The following is a 19,724-nucleotide window of genomic DNA, read 5'->3' as shown; positions in this document are numbered from 1 at the left end:
GAGAGAGAGAGAGAGAGAGAGAGAGAGAGAGAGAGAGAGAGATGGAGTGGGGAGATTTTAAAAGACCACTGTAGTTATAAGATTAAAATTGGTTCAATTACAAGTCACTACTGTCTGGGATGATTTAGGTATAGCCAGACCAAAAGCAAGAGTGATGAATTGAGCACCTCGTGGTATCCTTAGAAACCTATGATTCTAGGACAAGGATACAGATTTTATGCATGATCCAACCTATTTATCATCTCTGTCTGAAGTCAGTGAGTCCTAAATATTAAAATCCTATAGAAATAACCATTTAGAATGACATTTTTTAGTTAGAAGATGTGTGTGTGTGTAACTCTGACTTAATTTTTTTTTAAAAATTTTAATCCAAAGATGAGATGGATTTCCCTAGGTAAACACTTTTGAAAACCCAAGGAAATGGGAGATTTATTTGAATTAAGTACTTGGAAAAAGACAGAAATGTCAATCCATTAGTCATAACTGAATGCTGGGTGATGGAGCTTCTCCTCTGATGACTGGTCAGGGAAGAGTCCTGGTTACTTAATTTGATTCCGCTTTTCCACTCAGCTCTTAGACCTCCATTCAGCGTTGCTGCCACCCTATTGCTAGACTGTTCTAATAGTTAACTGTTTCATTTAATTGTCTATCTCCTATTTCTGATCCAATCCATTTTATCTACCCCTGTCATAATATGCTACATGAATCACTATTTTGTAAACCTCAAGACTTCTGTTAAAACTCTGATAGTACCCATTGTACTTAAGGGTAAATGTTATAAAGTGAAAGATTATCAGATTGATGGCACATCAAATTCCCACATGTAGGTCCCAAATAAAAGCACCTTTGCCTGCCATTCAAGACCCTCTGATTTCTCTCCAAGTATTATTCAGGATGCTTACTTGCAAGTGAGAGAAACACAACAGAAACTGGATTAAGTGAAAAAGAAGATATAATGGTTTACAAAATGAGCCACCAAGAAGAAAAAATGTGGCTACAACCAAGGTCCTGACAATCATGGGAAATCATTGTCTGTCACTTCTGTCATTTTGACTCGATGTCATTCTATCTCAAGCATTCTCTAGGAAAGAAAATAATCCTCTTCCAGTAATTCCAAATACAAATAACCAAGGGGAGGTCTGATGAAAAGAACTGGGCTAGAGGGGGTGGGATTGAAATAGGCAGAAAAGGAGACAATTATCATCAGTCCCTATTAGAACGTCTCCCAAAGAAGCAGGTGCTTACAGGAAAGCAGAATCCTCATTGAAGACATGGGTGCTATAGAAGGTGTCGTATGGGAACTAGACGGTGCATGGCCATCAGAAAGAATAGCATCTGGGGTCTTTGAGGCTTGTCCTCAAACAAGCAACCATCTAAGTGAGGCATCAACTAAGTTCACATGGAAGAAGCACACTAGCCTGTGCATTTCAAGAACTGAAAATTACAATATCTAAATCTAGAGAGAATTGTGTCAGAGCACAAACTGTGAATAGCCAATTTTCAGAAGCTAAGGATGTCAGTGAAAGCTCAAAATCCATTTGCAGGGTTCCCACCTGGATTTGCCTCCCAGTGAATCCCCTCTGACCATAGCCAAGAGAAGTAAATAGCCTTGCTATCAGATTGAAAGCTTGGAAAACTCAGTTAAAGGAAGATGTAGTTAAAATAGAATACTTTATCATTTGACCTCCTTTGTACTCCATTTTTGTTTCAGTTTTTAATATTTTCCATTTTCTTTTCGATTGATGTTTTCCTAGATTTCATCTAGTCATTGCTGCTGCTTTTCTGTTTGTTTTTTTCCGGTTTGTGTTTTGTGTGGTTTACTATATAAGAAATCTAGGATAAGTAGATTCATAGGGACAGTAGCTGGATTGATAATTGCCTATGGACATGGCAAGGGAGGATGGGCACAGACACAGAGTTAAAACAATGATGATGAGAAGAAAATGTTCTGAAGTTGATTGTGGTGACAATTGCACAAATCTTCTTAGTAGGATTGAAAAGTTGTACGATATGTGAAATAGATGCCAATAAAAATAAATCCTGAGTACACAAAATAATTAATTGTATCTGTTACAACCTGTAGTCTGTTAGAAATCAACTCCTACAACCTTATTTTATGCTACTTTTAGACTTTTATAGAAAGCCATGTAGCATATGACTCTAATCCATCTTTCCTCAACACATTAGGCTTATTTCAGCCTCTACACTTTTTGCAATACATTTCTTTATGCCTAACATTCCTCGTGGGCCTAGTGAACGTCTCCTAAGAGATCTGGATAAAATCTGTCCTTGCTTGGTCTTCTCCAGGGGTTTGTGGAGGGTGTTTGAGGACTATGGTGCCTGTGTATATCCAATTCCTCCAACTACTATCTTCAGAACAAATATATTGAGACTCAGTTACAGAGAGACTTAAAAAAGGAGACAGTGGATCGGATATAGAGGTCATTTTTCACTCTCATCAAATCTTTCACAAAAAGTTTTCAAACAACCAGGTTGACTAGGTTTTTGCTTGTGTCCTGAGATCTATAGACATGGAGGATTTAGAGGCTGGAATTAGTGATACTTTCACACTTCCAAAAAAAAATCTGGATCAAATTAAGTTCAAATGTATGCTTTTTTTTTTTCAAACCCATGGAAAATCTGGTATCAGAACAAATAACTGGGTCAGAATCTAAGGTGAGATGGACATCCAAATGCATGTTTATTTGGGGTAGAAACAATTAGACCCCGCTACAAAGGACCTAGCTAGCAGTTGAGCTGGTGGAAGAGTGAAAGCCTAGTGAGCTGGAGGTATTGGGGAGTATGCACCCATCTGCAATCTCTTTCTCTGTGAATTCCCTCCAATGCTCAAAGATAGCAACAACAAGCCTTTGAAAGAGGAACAGATGATTTGTTGGGAGGACCAGTGTGGAGTCTAGCCCCACAGTCAAACGGGCCCAAGGGGCGAAGTGTGCAATTAAAGAAGACAGGAAAGGGAGTGCAGGCGACTCAACTCCATTCTCGAGAGAAGCAAGAAGAGGGAAAAGAGCCCAGAGCTTATTCAACAATGGGTGTTTATAGCTCCAGAGGCATGCCATCTTCTTGTTAACCGTATACATCCAACAAATGGGCAATATGCTAGTCTTGGTAGTCCAAATATTCAAAGGGAGTATTTCAAAGGGGATACAAAGCCTACAAGGATGAGAGGAACAAACTCTCCTTAAGATAAGTGAAAAGGGGAGCAAATGTTCTTTGAGATGAATGTACTTGCAATGTGTATGTGAGGAGTCAGGCATCGTAGGACACAACTTTGAGCACTTATGGGAGGCAGATGTGCTGTGGCACATCCCTCCTGGGGTTTTGTGTATGGAAGTTTCTCCTTCCTCCCACTAGAGGTGGTGTGTCAAGCCTTGCAGTCAAAGTGCTGGGAGCAGACAAGTACACTTTCTTCCAGGTCCTCAGACAAGGAATTCTAGAGTCAGGATTGTGGTTACACCACCCCTGCTTTTGACTCTTGATTTTATTTTATCTCAGAAATTTCATAGGACAGAAAGACCCCTCTTTCAGTAACTCCAGATTCAAATGTACTAGGGTAGGTTTTTGATTAAAATAATCAGACTGTGGTGGGAGGCTGGAATAAGTAGAAAAAGAGACTACAGTAGAACCCGGGACCTTGATGCTAATCCGTTCTAAAAGGAGCATCGAAATGCAATGCAGTTGAGTTCCGAATCAATTTTCCCCCTACGAAATAATTGAAAATGTATTAATCTGTTCTCAACCTTGCCTTTTTATCCAAAACATTGCACAGAAATTTTTAAGTAAATAAGTTCAGAATTCAATAATATAATTTAAATAAGAAACACAACATTTAGAAGTTTTTAGCAACGTTAGTATGGCCCATACCTTGAGATTGATGAGGATCTGCATCCTTGGACACAGATATGGAGAGAAGGTTTAGAGAGCGAGTCATTGTTTGGAAGGGGAATCCCTTTCCATCAAAACAACTGGTAGTTCCTTTTCAGGAGTTTTCAGTTCTAGCTGAAGAAAAGCCTTGCTTATTTCCACATACACACATTATTTACTTTAATTTTTCTATTTCTACGTGACCTACTTGGATTTCTGCAAAAAATAAGGCATACAAAAAGTCAAGAATAACACAACACACTCCCAAGTGACAGAGGAAATTTTAGAACCAGATTTTTGACTAGCCGACATGAAATTTTAAAAAGCTATATTACAGAAATGGTGGACACCATGCAAATTCAGGTGGATAGTTTCGGCAAAAAGATGGAAGCTATTGAGACGAACTATGTGGAAATGGTAGGAATGTAAATCACAGAGAAAAGACATGGGGAGAATAAGTAAGCATGAAGAGAAGCTGATGTAAATTATACAAACTTAAACATGGGGTGGGGTAGAAACTAGAGCAGTGTAGTTAAGAGCTGTGTGATAACATCAACTCCTCTAACATACGTGTAAGTGAAATCACAGATGGAGAAGAGAAAGCATGAGGCAGAAGAAATGTCTATATGAAGAAATAATGGCCAAGACAATCCCAAAATTAATGATCGTAGACAAAAGACTAAGAAAATCTTGATGGCAGCCAGAGAGAGATACCTGATATAGAGTTAAAAATGGTAGCAGATTTCTCATCAGAGACTGTGTTTTCTAGAAGACAATGTTTTAGGGGCCCTGGTGGTGTAGTGGTTATGGGTTGGGCTGCATTCTGCATGGTCGGCAGTTCCAAACCAACAGCAGCTCCTTAGGAGAAAGGCTGGACTTTCTACTCCTGTACACAGTTACAGTCTCCGAAACCCACAGGGAGTCAGCATTGACTTGATGACGATCAGTGAGATCTGTAACTGAAATACTACAAAGGATGGCTTTAACAAATGTGTTTATTTTCTCTAGAAGTATAAATTCAGGGTGCCGGGACTCAGGGACGGTTGTATACTCTGTGTTGGCTCTGGGGGAATGGCCCTGAAGGCCTGGTCTTCCTTGAAGACCTTCATGTGCCTTAGCATCAATCAACCCCTGTATCTCGGTGGTACTCAGCACAGGAACCCAGCTCCAAAAAACACCCTCTGCTCCTGGCTCTTCTTTCTTTGGAATACTGAGCTCTCACCTTCTTGGTTTGCTTCTTATTCGTTTTAGCTTTCGTATGATAAAAGGTGATTTAGGTATTACCCAAGGGAATATCCACTTACAATAGATCAAAGCTGTGACCTGAGGAAGGGTGTTGGATTCTACCCTAATCTCCTTACAACTGTTTGACTGCTCACATCAAATCACATCCTGGGGAATAAATCCTTACATAACTACCAAACCACTGAGAATCATGGTCCTGCCAAGCTGATACATAACTATAACCACCACAGACATTTTAGTGTTGAAAGAACAATAACAAAAGAAGTCAACACAGATCTCTATATCCAATGAAAATCTTTTGAAAGCAAAGGCAATTGCAATCAAAACTTAGATAAGCTATTGTCCTGCGCACCTCTTATTGAAAAAAAATGTTAAAACAATTGTGATAGGTTTATTGCATCAACCTGGCCAATAGAAACATGTGGGATTAATCAGGTCACAGTTTGATTGGAGGGCAAAGAGATAAATGGCTCAGTAAGGCCTGCCTCTCTCTCTCTTGCTCTTTGGTGATTGGACCAGCTTGTGGCTGCTTTAGTGAGTTATCTGCCTCAACTTGTGAGCTACACTACCTGTGGGACAGCCAACCCATGGATTGTGTAGCTAGAGATTTAGGTTCCTTCAAGACCTGCTTTGCCACGCTGCTGGTGTATACATTGCTGCTGGTGTATACATCTCATGAGCTTGAGGCTGGTGGATGCTGTCCTCTTGTATCACTTGACTTCAATATCCCATTATCCCATCTGGGCCTGGTTCACTACGCTCCTAAGATTGTTGGTGACCTGCCCTGCTGTTTGTGGCCTGTGGGCAGACTGCCTGCATTGCCCGAGGGAAGACTTAGCTGTCTGCTTCCATGACCTTGGATCCAGCAGCCCTCATGAGTTGAAGGACTCCCAGTATATTAACTGTTCCATGGAAGTGAGTTGAACTTAGCCATCTATACTGCTATGTGGACTAATTAGCTGTTATATTCCTTTATGCTATAAAATCTATCCTCATATATATATCTATAATCATGTGTCCTGGTTTGTTTCTCTTCAGATCCCTGCCTAACAGCAATTTTTCAGGCAGATAGAATATAATATTCAGCTGAATACTAGGTCTATACAAACAAATGAAGCTCCAACTAGAAAAAGTGAAGATTAAAATTAATTTTTCTTTCCTTATTTTTTATTGCTCATAATGATAAATGGCTAGATATATAACAAAAGCAGTGTGGTATGTTTATAGAACAAATTAATATAGGTTATGACAAAAATAGTATAAAAATTTGTGAGAGGACTTGGAAATATCTGTGGTCTTTACATATAAGTCAATATATGATTATTTTTTGTGTTTTTATACTATTTGACTCACAACTGGACCAATAGGTAACATCATGTTAAATGGAGAAAGTTGTCAAGGATTTTGTTTTGCTTGTATTACAATTAATGCTCAGGGAAGCAGTAATCAAGATATCAAAAGATGCATAGCATTGGGTAAATTTGTTGCACAAGACCTCTTTAGGATATTGAAGAGCAAGTATGTAATTTTGAGAACTAAGGAATGCCTGACCCAAGCCACGGGATTTTCAATTGTCTCATATTTGTGTGCAAGTTGACCATTGAATAAGGAAGACTAAAGAAGAATTGGTGTAATTGCATTGTGGCTAAAATGACAAATGAGTCTGTCTTAGAAGTACGACCAGAGTGCTCCTTAGAGGCAAAGATGAGGAAACTTTGTCTTACATACTTTGGACATGTTGTCGGGAGAGATCAGTCCTGAAAAAGGACATCACACTTGGTAAAGTTGGGGAGTAGTGACAAAGAGAAAGGCCTTCAAGGAAACTGAATTGGAACCGGCTCCATGACACCTAACAACAACTATTTGACTCTGATTAATGACAGATGAGAGTTAGCACATTTGAGCAACAAATAACAATTTTGATAAGTACTAAATCACAAGTGTACCAAGGAAGAAGAATTTGAAGATTTGAACAAACACAATAGATGTCAGAAAAAGAAGGGAAAGAAGCTACAGGATAGATAGAACAAAAGGAAAATTGTGAGCAAGACACAGATTTTTATATAGCTATCTCCACTGTTCACAAGGTCAGCAATTCACAACCACCAGCTGCTCTGTGGGTGAAAGACAGGGCTTTTTACTCTTCAAAGAGTTACAATCTCAGAAACTCACAGAGGCTGTTCTACCCTGTCCTTTGGGGTCGCGATGAGTCGGCATTGACTGTATGGCTGTGAGTTTGGGTTTGAATTTTTTTTTCTCAGCTATCAACTTTGTCACTTTGAAGTCTAAGGTGTGCCTGGCCTATGCCAAGATATTTTTGATTGCCTCATAGGAATTCAAAAGGAGACCTGGTAGAACTGTGGATTAGGTGTTGAGTTGCTAATGGAAACACAGGCATCGTTTGAAAACCACAGGCCACTCCACAGAGGAAAGATGAATCTTTCTGCTCCGGTAAAGATTTACAGTCTCAGACACTCTATATAGATTTGCTATGGGCATAGATATGCCACTCACTGGCAGTGTGTGTGTTTTCTTTGCATGCAGAGCTGAGTAATGAAAAGGGAAGACTGAAGAATTGGTGCCTTTGAATTATGGCATTGATGAAGGGTAGTATGTTCCATAGCTTACCAGAAGAACAAACAAATTTGTCATGGAAGTATAGCTAGAATGCTCCACAGAACTAAGAACAGTGAGACTTGCCTCACATACTCTGGGGTGTTATCAAGAGGAACTAGTCCCTGGGAAGGACTTCATGCTGGGAAATGGAAAGGATCAGCAACAAAATGAGGCAGATCCTCAGCCAGATGAACCGATACAGTGACTGTAGCTGTGGGCTCACCTAGAGGAAGACTGTGCAGAAATGAGCTGCTATGAGTTGAAACCTACTCAGAGGCACCTCACAATCATCCATCAGCATTCACATTGCATATTAAGTACGAACTTCCCATTCCACCTTCACACCTTCTCAAGTCAGTGTCTTCTGAAAACACCTCTCTTTGGCTTTGTGGCCCACTTGGATCATCCAGGAAGATCTCCTCATCTCAAAATCCTAAGCATTGGCAAAAACCATTGTTTGGCCAACGAAGTACAAATTCACAGGGCTTGGAGATCAGGATATGGAGATAGATTGAGGGTGGGGGTGGGATGGGGTGTCTACTCACTGCGACCCTAGCTGATTTTCTTCTTTTCTTTCAGTCCTGTCAGATTCTACTACATGAAACTAAAAGAATTTAATGAGTTTGGTCTATAAGTGGGCCACCCCACCTGTAATACTAAGCCTGATTTCATAAGTTCTCCAAATTGAGTGCAATATAGTTACTTTATATAAAAATGGATATAACTGCTTGCCCAAAGTTGTTCAAGATATGGCCCACAGAATCTGCATATTTAGCATCTCCTATGTGGGCCAAGAAGTTCAAGAACAAGGATACTTATGAAGACTGGGTCTCATTCAAATGAAAACCAGAGGAAAAGCAATGAAAAATAATTTGAAAACTTTAATGATGTTGCTTATATTGTAAGATCATAAAATCTTTTAAATAAAGTACATTTAATTTCTCAGAGCATCTAATATTCAGATAACTTATATTTCATACACTTTCCAACATTAAACAAGGGACTAAATAATGAATGTTCTATACATTGATATAACAGCTTATACAGATAAAATTATATTATATAAACACTCCACATAGAAAAATCTCAGTACCTATTAGAAAATGCTACACACTTTCCGTTAAAAAATATATTTCATTTCTTTCACCTGTCACAATAATAAACAGAACATATTTTTTTTCTTTCTAAAATTGTCTTACACAGTTTCCCTTTCGGATGATAATATATACAAACCTTATATCCGAGTGAATATAAATAGCAAATACTGAAATAGTGTTACAGATATATTAGTAACTTTTACAGAAAAAAAAAATAGGGCTTTCTAATAAAAGCCTCTAGCATTGCTGAAATCTCCAAGCTACTTAAGTTAGACATTCCCATATTTAGTAAGGGACAATAGAGTCTAGTTTATTATTTCCAGTTGAATTACTGCAAGCAGTAATATGGGAAAATATAGTCAGTAGCTATTGGACCAGATCTGACAGGTGGATACACGATTTGGTGTTTATTAAACTTTTGGGGAGCCCTGGTTCTTTCTCCACATCATAGTTTCATGTAGTGCCTTGGGGGGTGGGGGGAAAAGGTAGGCATTGGTGGTGAGAAAGGACTCACTAGACCCCCTTCAAGTGCCTGAGAAACAGTTCACGTGCCCATCGGATCTGACTCCTAGGGAGGAAACAGGCTAGTGACCGCTTCCATTTATAAGCAGCTTATTTTGACTGACTGGACTTGGTTCCCTATCATTTCTAAAAAGAGCTTCTGGTATAACCTGTACATGGTGAAGCTGTGCAGGAACCGGATGGTTTTCCTTAGACTCTGAGTGACAGTTTTGGGCAAATGGTATGCTTTCATGTGCTTCAGTCCATGCATTAGGCCCTTCAAGGTGTCTTGGTCGCCATTTTTCGTTCTCCACAGGCTGAGCAGCTTCAGTATCTGTTCACTGGACGTGCATGTCTTCGTGGTCCTTTCAATGTCGTCTGTGCCAACTTTCTTCCCCGGGAAGCTTTCCATCAAGTTGCTGAGCTGCTGGAAGGTGAGGTTGACATGGCCAATGTGCCTCTGCACACTGTTTTCACAGAGGTCAATGTCTGTGGAAAGCAAGGCACAAAGAGAGGGCGATGTGATTAGTATTTATCCAACGTCCACCACACAACCAGCCTGGAGCCAAAGGTTCTCTCAGGACTGAAATGATTGAAAGGATGGGCTTTCTTTGGTGCTGGGGGGTGGTGGTGGTGGTGGTTGTGTATCACTGCTTCTGAGGGCTGAGGTAAATATAATTTTGTACTGCAATAGGGATATATGCATTCTGGGTATCCAACAAAGCTTTGCTACGTCAGTTGCCAGGGCGCTGATTCGAACTCATGGAGATGCTACGTGTCAGGGGACTCCGTTTTCACTCCATTGAGTGTAAACGGTGGCTTTTTCGTAAGTAGATTGCCAGGCCTGTCTTCTGAAGTGCACCTGAGATGGACGTGAACCCCCAACCTTTGGGTTAGCAGCTAAGCATTATTGACACCCGATTCCAAAGCTTTCTGAGAAGCACCTAACTTTGAAAAATTAACCATTGAAAATCACACGCATTCTCTCAGTTCCCTAAGAAGAGGTGATAAGATTTCTGAAACTAAATCCCTAACATTTCAAAACAATAGACATCCATTTGTAATACCAACTCTCATTAGTTGATCTCAGAGTGCGTGCACGATTGAAAATAGTTTCTTCAACCATGCTTTATTAAATCAGATCACATCAGGGGGTCATGATGTTTGAAGGGACTATCTAAAACCCAGTAGTATGAGGCCAAAGCACTGGAGAATATACACAGGCTAGAGAGGATTTATTTCCGTGATGAAGTACGGCATAAACATAAGGGTGAGTGAAACTAATGTTTGTATTAATGACATGAGTCATTTCGTATACGTGAGCCCTAAGGCAAGGCAGTTCATCTTTCTGGGTTGAATTGTCCTCATTTATAAAATGGGGGGTTTGGATCCTTCCGATTCTAACAGTCTGGTTTTGTACTTTCTTTCCTTTTCGCTTCAGGGCTAATTATACTTTCAAAGAGCACGTTGGGCTTGCCAAGAGCAGAAGAAAGGCCTACCCTTTTGCACAAGCAAAAGCATTCCGCTGCCAAGCATGGAACTCCTACTATCTGGTGCCCTGGTTTCGTATGTGTGAGGCCTCTGGTGTAGTGTAGGGTTATGTCGTAACGTAGCCATTAGTGAAGAACAGTTTGAGTTTCCTATGGGCACTGTTTGTGATAGGAAAACCTTCCCTCATTTTGTATGGGCATGTCTTCTGATGCTAATTGAAGTTGGAATCCTTTCCTCTGTATTTTTTAAATCTTATCGTCCACGCTGTACTTAGGAGCCCCATGCTTTCCCTTGGGATGCTTCCCCACCACAAATAGGCACACTCCCTCCCTCATCATCTCTCTCACTCTTTCTAGAGGAGATGCTCTATAAACCTCCTAAAATACAAGAGCACTTGGTTTTAAACCAGTTCTTTCCTCCAAGAACTTTATATGGTTTTCAGACCTTTTCTCATTAATCCTTATAACATAGGCTATTAAAATGGTAATTTAAACATAAGCTACGTTGTGAGGATTAATGGGAGGGTATTTGTAAGATACCTGGAGCCTCTCTGGAGAAAATTACTGAAGAAATACAAGGCAGAAATGCCTGCTGAGACCTGAAGTGGCTGAAGGACTTCTCCTAGGGAGGCCAGGGGAAGTCGAATAAAACACTCTGGAAGCAAAATAGATCTAGCCCCACATGTGAAACACAGTCTCTCTTTTTTCAGAGTAGTCAGCACACTTACAAAGCACAACAGGAAACCCTGGGGAGGGGCAACGTCACCTAACCTCGGATGGCTGCTTAGAGGAGCATCTACAGTACGCAGGTGGAAGCTCTTCTCAGTCCAACAATGATTCCAGAGGGAGTCATCACCTGTACAAGTCAACTAGCACACCGTCTTGGTCCAATGTTATGATACAAGAGCCTCTCATTTGTTTTCCCAGGTTACTGTACCTTGGATGATCTTCTTGACCATGTTTTGGTCTCTGTTTTGATGCTTCCATAACTTCAGCAGCTGGAAAGTCTGTTCTTGTGAGCTGTGTCGCCTTTTTATCCTCTCTACACTCTCCGCATTGACTTTGGTGCCGGGCAAATTGTCTACCAGGACGCTGAGCCAATTAGGGGTCACCTTTGTAGGAACAGCAAAGCGGAAGAATGCCTCTTCACATAAAGTGACATCTGTGAAGGGGAAAAACCAAGAAGATTTACTCAGCTAGTAAAGTCTTGGAAATCGATTGGACATTAACAAAAAGATTTCTAAACCCAAGGCACTTGGGCTTCCCAAGATACCAAGAGCGCAAAAATGCGGAGCTTGAACAAAATCAACCTTCTGTGAGCTGCTCTTAGTGGCAGACTATCCACCTAACTGGGCTCATTCATATTCTCATGTGAGCATTCTGGGGGCAAGAGTCCAATAAATGTCAAAGAGAATATTGACATAAATAAACTGCATCCCCAAATGAATTATAAAACTTAATGTCAACATTCCATCCTATGAAGGTTTGCTTAGTGCCCACAGGGTAGTTCCAAACTATTATGAAAACACACGTGTAAAGCAATGTGGAATGATACCGTATGCACGCCCACTAACCTACAGTCCACTCTAGGGGACAGGCAGGACATGGCTGCATGCATGAACACACACGTGAAACAGGCAAACAAACACAAGCCACTTAGAAAAGAAGTGCAAGGTTCAGGGGATCTAGTTAAGGCAAGCATAACCCAAGGTGTAAGACAGGGGTGTGTCTGTCAGGCCTCGGCTTAAACCTTGTATGGGACCCTTGGCAACCTTCACATATGGTTCTAAGGAATAAAGCTCATAGTGAGATGATTGTTCATTAATATCATATGTGCTTGATGAATCATAAAAAGCAAAATAAGGAATGATGTCAAAGTTAGAAGATGCCTAGCGATTCATTTCTCTTCCTTAATTCATCCTTCAAATAACAGCGGTTAAAACTGAGTCCGTAGATCCCCCTCTGATGCATGTTAGGCCTGACCTGGTTTTCAGCATATTCTGCATTTTTTTGTTTGGACGTATTGGGGTCTTTCTCAGATGTGTTATGTCACTGGGGGATCACCCTCTTGCATTTTTGTTTATTTTTCTGTTTTTCAGTAGATGAGACCCAGGATTGATGAACCGATAGGGCGAGCAAGTAGAATAAGGGTTTCTTGATTGGGGGGAGTGGCGCGGAGTGTGGGGGTAAAAGGGAACTGATGTCAAGGAGTTGGGGAAGGAAAAGAATGTTTTGAAACTGATTGTGGTAGCAATTGTATAATACTGCTTGATGTGACAACTATAGAATGATATAATATCTGTATTAACTCCCAATAAGATGGCTTTGAAAAAACAAAACAAGGAAAGGCCGCCTCACATAGGTTTCCTCAATGTAGTTATTTTTCAAACAACTCACCCACACATATATTGTGTAGAAATGATGCAATTCAGTACAATAGTTCTGGAATAGTGAGGTTAAGGGAAAATGTGTAACAGGTAATGCTATATGCTCAAACTACCATAAATGAAGTGTCTGAGACTTAATTGCATAGTGAAAATATGTTGAAAATGGGTTGGAATCTAAGTCCCCTAACCCATATTCCTATGATTTATAAATTTTTATTTTGTACAAACAGATGCATGAGCAGAATCAAACTTTTCCATGGCTTGACTTACAGATCATGAGCACTTTGACACTACTCAAACAACGTGACCATTGTGGTCTCTGCGGGGCTGGTCTGGAACTAGACGAGTGTTGGTACTGATCGGGGGCTGACATCAAGTGCTTGCAGATAATTTGACCTTGGTGATACTGACCCTTACTGGGAAAAGAATTTAGCACAACCCTCCGAAATTTGGAACTTCCATGCTATCGATGCAGTAATTTCACAAAGAACAACACCAACTGTGTATTTCTAAAATCTGTGTGCCACTGAACTTCCTGGTTGTTGATTTATACTTTGCTGAAAATAGACATTCTTAAAAGCAAGGAAAATTCATGACTGTAAAAATTCTACAAGGAGTCTTAAAAAGGTTCGTGGGTACATGGAATTGAAAGGTGATGGAATCTTACCATGGACTTTTTGAAGCCCACACATGCAATGTGGATACTATTCATTTGGCCTCAGACACAAACTTTACATCACCCTTCTACCCAGGAAAGCTATTTGATTTGACTATGAAAAGGGATGGTAGAGATTTTGGATGTGGAGTGTGATCTCTGAGAAGGTAACGAATTTTTGGAAGGATTTTTCATGGTGGTTTTAGTAATGATGCACAGAGAATAATCTTAGGTGGTTACAACTCAAACGCAGGAAAATGAAACTTCCACAAACCGGGTAGTCCTTGGGCCTTGTGCTCAACTAAAAAGATACACAAATCATTGCAAAGGCTTCGCTGTTTAAAGCATAATTACCTATTCCGCATTTTGGACTTGATCCACTGTCCCCAGAGCACATATTGTCGTGCACGGCATTTCCTTTCTGAATGAGCAGGAGGCCAAGGGCACTGCAGTTTGTGTGTTTTCGACAGGCTGCTTTAGATGAGGTCTCATTTGAGAAGAAGCCATCTGGACATCTTTTGCAGACTGTATTCCGCTCCGGGGTTCCTGCAGAAAACACCAAGCAATTTAGCACCTTCCTCTCCAATATTTTCACTGTAGATACTGTCCTAATGCAGTTCTAGAAAGACCTTTGACGCACATCACACTGCTACTGTTACCTTGCCCCAAATTTCAGGTGTTTTTCTTCTTCTGTTGATGAGAGAGACTGAATAAAGCTTCTACCGCGAGCTCTTCAGCAGTCTTCTCTCATCGTCACACCAACACCATGTGCTGTTGTCGCCTACAACACACTGCCTGAATTTCAGCAGACAGCGGGCAGAGTTGGATTGTCATTAGCCCTGCCTTGTTTTCTACATGGTTCTTCACCCGCTGGTTTCTGGAAAAATCATGAAGATTGCCACTGTGTGTCCGCTATAGTAATATCATTTTCATAAATTACTGCCCTTTGAACACCATGCCATTAAATTCCAGTGGGTTCCTAGTGAAGGTCTTTCTTGCCTGAATTCTAATTATGGTGTAACTCATAACTATGCTAAGCTTAAAAGTAAAAATTCACTACACTACCATAAACTTTTGAAGGGGGTAATAAAGTTGGGCACGGATGCAAAAGTGGAAGCCCGCAGTTAAGTTACATAGTAAATAGAAGATGATAGACCGTTTGCCTAAACTGTTGTGGGGAAGCGTAAGCTTGTTAAAAGCTTCAGGGAAGGGTGAGTACAGGAGCATTTTTATTGAATACGAGAAGGATACATGATAAATTTGGAAAAATCATTGGTAGGAAAACTTGAACCCATCAAGTAATAATCCTATTAAAAATAAGTATCTTCAAATACTTGACTCTATTATGAATGGACATGTTATGTATTATAGTGTATTTGCATATGAAAATATCTCCATCTAGTGTAAGCTAACTGAACAGACTTAGACTTCCAGGTTCAAATATAGCTGTTACTGGCCAATTAGTGCTAAACCAGGATAACAGGTACAAAAGAGACAGAGAATGTTAGTTCACTTATTAAACTCATTTATTGAAACTTGGTTTATTAATAATGTCAACCTCCTACTCATTGTATATTTCACCAAAACCGGCTTAAAATGAAGGAGTGGGTAGGATTGGGTCTACTTTCATCTTCCGCCTCTTTCCTTTTTAAAGGGATTGGTGATGCATGGACCAGTATGATTAACTAAGGGGTGGTAAATAACAAGGAGAGAGGAGAACAAAGGCCTAAAACTTTTGCACATCAAATGCCATGCCAAAGCCCTGCAGTGACAATATCCTAGCAACCTCTGCCTCACAAAGAAGTCTTTTGGGGTATTTTTTTAATACTAAGATTATTACATCCCTCATGCTTAAGCAGGGTCCAACCCCATATCAAATCATAGAGTATCATAAGCAGAGCTATTTGGACAAGGTTTCGATGATATTTTTTCACTGTTAAAATATTGAGAATAAGAATCAAAATTTCCTATAGCCCCTTGCCACAAGTTCTGCAGGGGAAAAACATTCTTGAGGTATGCCTTTGTGTTTGAAATAGAGATGTGTGTTTGGTTCTTCCTGGGCATCCTATTGAGGTCTTGTGCATAAAATACTATTCTAGGTAAGTCGTGAAAGTTGCTTGGCAAGAGGAATCAAAAAATGATAGGAGGGATGTTCTTAGTCAAGTCAGAAGATTTATTTTAAATAACTCTTTGAATAGGACTTCCCTCTTTCATGCTAGAATCTTTAAAATAGATCAATAAATAAATAAAAAATAAAATCAATAAATAAAACGATTATGCCTTATTAATAGCAACGGAAAATTCTGAGACCAGAAAAACTAGGTGGTGCCCAGCTACCATTTCCCATTCTTCAGAAAGGATTACTTTAGAAGGTCTGGGATAGAGAGGGTGAAAAATTTGGAACAAAATTCAAAATCATAAAAGAGCCTGGGCTTACTTTCCAGATAGAGGCTTTTGGAAATGCCAGACTTTGGCCCTTAGTCACTCTTCATGTCTGAAATGGAATTACCCCAGGTTAGAGTAATCAACCATTTAAGATAAAAGAGACGTACAAAGGGCCAGGGAAAAAGAAAGAATGGAAATACTATCTACTGAAAAGAAGTGATGAGGCATTGAGGTGATTGGCGTGGATTCATTGAAACAAAAGGTGTATGTCTTGTGGCATGTAAAACTGACAGTCTGTTAAGCTTTGAAGCAAAACGTGAACCTCCCTAATGAGAAAGAGTCTACCTTACAGTTGCAAAATTTACCACACTAGAGAGCAGTGATCTCAGAGGAATTTGACGGTCAGCACATAGGAAGCAAATACATCAATTCTGGAGAGGAAGGACTCTGACGTTTTAAAAATTAAGAAAACAACTAGATGAAAGATTAGTAAACACAATTTAAGAAGAAATATGAATAAATATTATTTAATAAGGAATATGAATAATACATCATATTCCTTCCTTCCCTTGGGCTGGAAATCTCTTATTCTCCACGAGGAACCACTGTGTGGGACGTTAGGAAGGAATAATTCTGTAGGTCCTGTTTGGGTGGCACTGGGGATTAGGCATTGGTCTACTAACTGAGAGGTTGGTCATTCAAACTTACCAGCGAGGTCGAACTCACACTACATCATACAGTATATAAGCAGAGCTAGTGGTTACACATTGGGCTGCTAACTGCAAGGTCAGCAGTTCGAAACCACCAGCCATTCCTCATGAGAAAGACAAGACTATCTACTCCTTTAAAGAATCATAGTCTTGGAAACCCACCAGGGCAGTCCTACTCTGTCCTCTAGGGTGGTTATAAGTCCACAAAGATTCAAAGCAGTGAGTTTTGGAGTATCTGGACAAAGCTTCTATGGCATTTTCCCTGCTAAAATACTAGGAACAAGTGGCTTGGAAGATGAGAGGAAGCAGCACGAAGATAAAGAGTTACAGCCCCCCACACCCCACGCCCAAACCCTGTGAAGGGTGGCTATGAGTCAGAATGAACTCCATAGCAGTGGTTGGGTTTGGGTTTGGTGGTGCCATGAAATAAAATCTCTACCTTGCCCTCGGTCTGCTGACTGCCTGCTTCCTTCATTCCACAAATACAGTTTTCCTGTTTACGCAAGGAAGATCCTTGCTATTCTCATTATTTTTCAGACTCTTTTAGTTTCAGGCTGCATAGCTCATGCTTAATTCATTTCCCTGAATGCATAACTTATTGAGAATTGAATTAAATAGCTTTATTTATTTTTTCACAATTATGAAAATGGATTTATTTGTGTTGGATGATTCCCCCACCCCCACCCCCACCCCCGTCACCCTCAACCTGCTACAACTTGGCTCAGCTTTGTTGCCCCATAGTAATATCCAATAAAACAAGGAAATACTGCTAAGTTGTCCCTCAAGCTATAATAGTAGAGTTATTTTAAGTCAAGTTCATGCAATTCAAGCTCTAAATATAACGTATTTGCCATCTAATAAGTTACATTCTATACGCCACTACTGATTGTAACTCATTGCAACTCCAAAAGATAGGATGGAGCTGGCCCATAGGGTTTCTAAGTTATAATCTTTAAGATCATAAATTGTTACTCAGCTGTGAGGTGCTGCCAGTATGTCTGAACTGCAGACTCTGAGGTCGGCAGTCCAGCACCAGACCACTGGGCCAGCAGGGTTCCTTTACAAATAATTAATGTCTTCTAAATCAGTGGCTCTCCAGGAGGAATGCTTCTGGCATGTCTGGGAAGCTTTTTGGTCACCCTAACTGGACAATGGGTGTTGCTGGGTCAAGAGAGACCAGTCTACCATGCATGGGACAGCTCCCCAGAGTTAAGAAGTATCCAACCCATATGCCATTCGTAGTCAGTGTATGAAACCCTGTTCTACTCTGAGGATTCAGAATTCGTTCACATGACTCTCCTCCAGAACAGCAATGGTACGCTCTTAATGTCCCCATCTCGAGAGGCAATGGACTCGCTGGGGGCATTGTGAATGGGAGAGAAACAACATGGGTTGCGGCTTCATTTAAAAGGTTCAATGTACACCGGTCCTAGCCCACGCTGTTCAGAATGCAGGAAATTGTTTATGGATGAGCACTTGCTCTTGGCTTGACAATCTGTTTTGTCTGAGATAAAGAATACGCTCACTGAAGAGACGCGGCTACCGTCTTCACCCTCCCAGACACTCAACTCTCCTGCCAGGGAAAGAACTAGCTTCATTTTTAATAGTGAAATGCATTTCCCCTAGCCGTTCTCATTTTTTACATAATTAATTATAACCGCTCATTGTTAGTACTCTGGAGCCTCATTAATATCAGCACAATTACCCTCCTGGTATCAATTAACATTTCTGATGTTTGTCAAAAAGAACTGCAGTTTGAAGCTACTCAGGAGAAAGTGAAACGTAGAAGTATCTATCAACCAGACAGCGTGCAACGTGTTGCATGTTCCTTTAAAAAAGAGCAATCCATCATGCATCTCATTAGAGAACAATTTGCTGCCTTTGAGATTTGTCACTAAATTGCCCTGGAGTGCAAAGCATTCCTTTGAGAAATGTTCCTTGGACAGCCGTCCAGGTGTACCGACCATCCCTAGTCGGTTCCATGTGAACATGGCGAGGTGCTGTCCCGGAATGGCATCAGGAGGACAAAAAAGGGCTCCCCAATCTTTCACGACAACCTGACTTTGCACAACCCTAAGGAACGCTGCGTGCGTTGAGAGCTGATACGTACCCGCTTGTGCCACTCCATAGCCAGGGGGACACGCCCTGTGCTTCAAGCAGAACTCCACCTCGAGGTAGCGTCCTTCCTGGCATTCACACACGAGGTTGTGGGTCCGGTTGCACTCCTGCTTGACATCCTGCAGCTCCTTGCACACTGGGTTGCAGTACAGACATTCGTCACTGGTGTGCCACGTGTCTGTGTAGTGGTGGTCCGGGCACGGGGCACACAGGGTCTTCCGCCTTGCCGTACAGTGCTGCTTTAAGTAGGTGCCGGGAGGACATTTGTCACACATCAGCTGACGAGAGGTTTCGGAGTCATAATGAAGGTACTTTGGCGGAAAGGTTTCCTGGAAGGTCCATTTAACGGAGATGTCGAGGAACTACGAGGAGAAAGGAAGGGAAGGCACGGTCAAGAACTTAGCCTGGAAGCAGGAAGGTTCTGCTCGACGAAGGCGTCACACTGAAAAAGTCCTCTACTACCCGAAAAGCCCTGTGACCTTGGTGCCTGATGAAATGCATCACCCCAGAAGCGTTTTTTGGAAGAAGTACACAACAGCAATCGTTGCCTCCTGTAGCTTGATCTCAAAGACGGAGAACGCTCACAGGCAAACCCGTTAAATCAGTGCAGGACCACCAATAACTGGAGTGGAAAGCTC

At 40.9% G+C, this 19,724-nt stretch overlaps 1 protein-coding gene across 1 annotated transcript in view; it reads right to left on the bottom strand.

Moving 5' to 3' along the window:
• Positions 1–8,604: 8,604 nt before the first annotated feature.
• Positions 8,605–19,724, bottom strand: part of TNFRSF11B (TNF receptor superfamily member 11b) — a 17,153-nt gene continuing 6,033 nt past the window's right edge. The window contains exons 2-5 of the mRNA XM_013006620.2: positions 19,079–19,448; positions 14,228–14,419; positions 11,769–11,993; positions 8,605–9,830 (exon numbers count right to left, since the gene is read on the bottom strand). Of these exons, the coding sequence (XP_012862074.1) occupies positions 9,442–9,830; positions 11,769–11,993; positions 14,228–14,419; positions 19,079–19,448 (1,176 nt within the window). The 3' untranslated portion in view covers positions 8,605–9,441. The remainder of the gene's footprint in view (positions 9,831–11,768; positions 11,994–14,227; positions 14,420–19,078; positions 19,449–19,724) is intronic.

Source organism: Echinops telfairi, unplaced genomic scaffold (assembly GCF_000313985.2).
Source record: "Echinops telfairi isolate 266 unplaced genomic scaffold, ASM31398v2 ScPeMD7_1;HRSCAF=3_0, whole genome shotgun sequence".
Classification (NCBI taxonomy): Eukaryota; Metazoa; Chordata; class Mammalia; order Afrosoricida; family Tenrecidae; genus Echinops; species Echinops telfairi.
The sequence above is the reverse complement of the archived record's forward strand: the minus strand, read 5'-3'. Positions and strand labels throughout refer to the sequence as shown.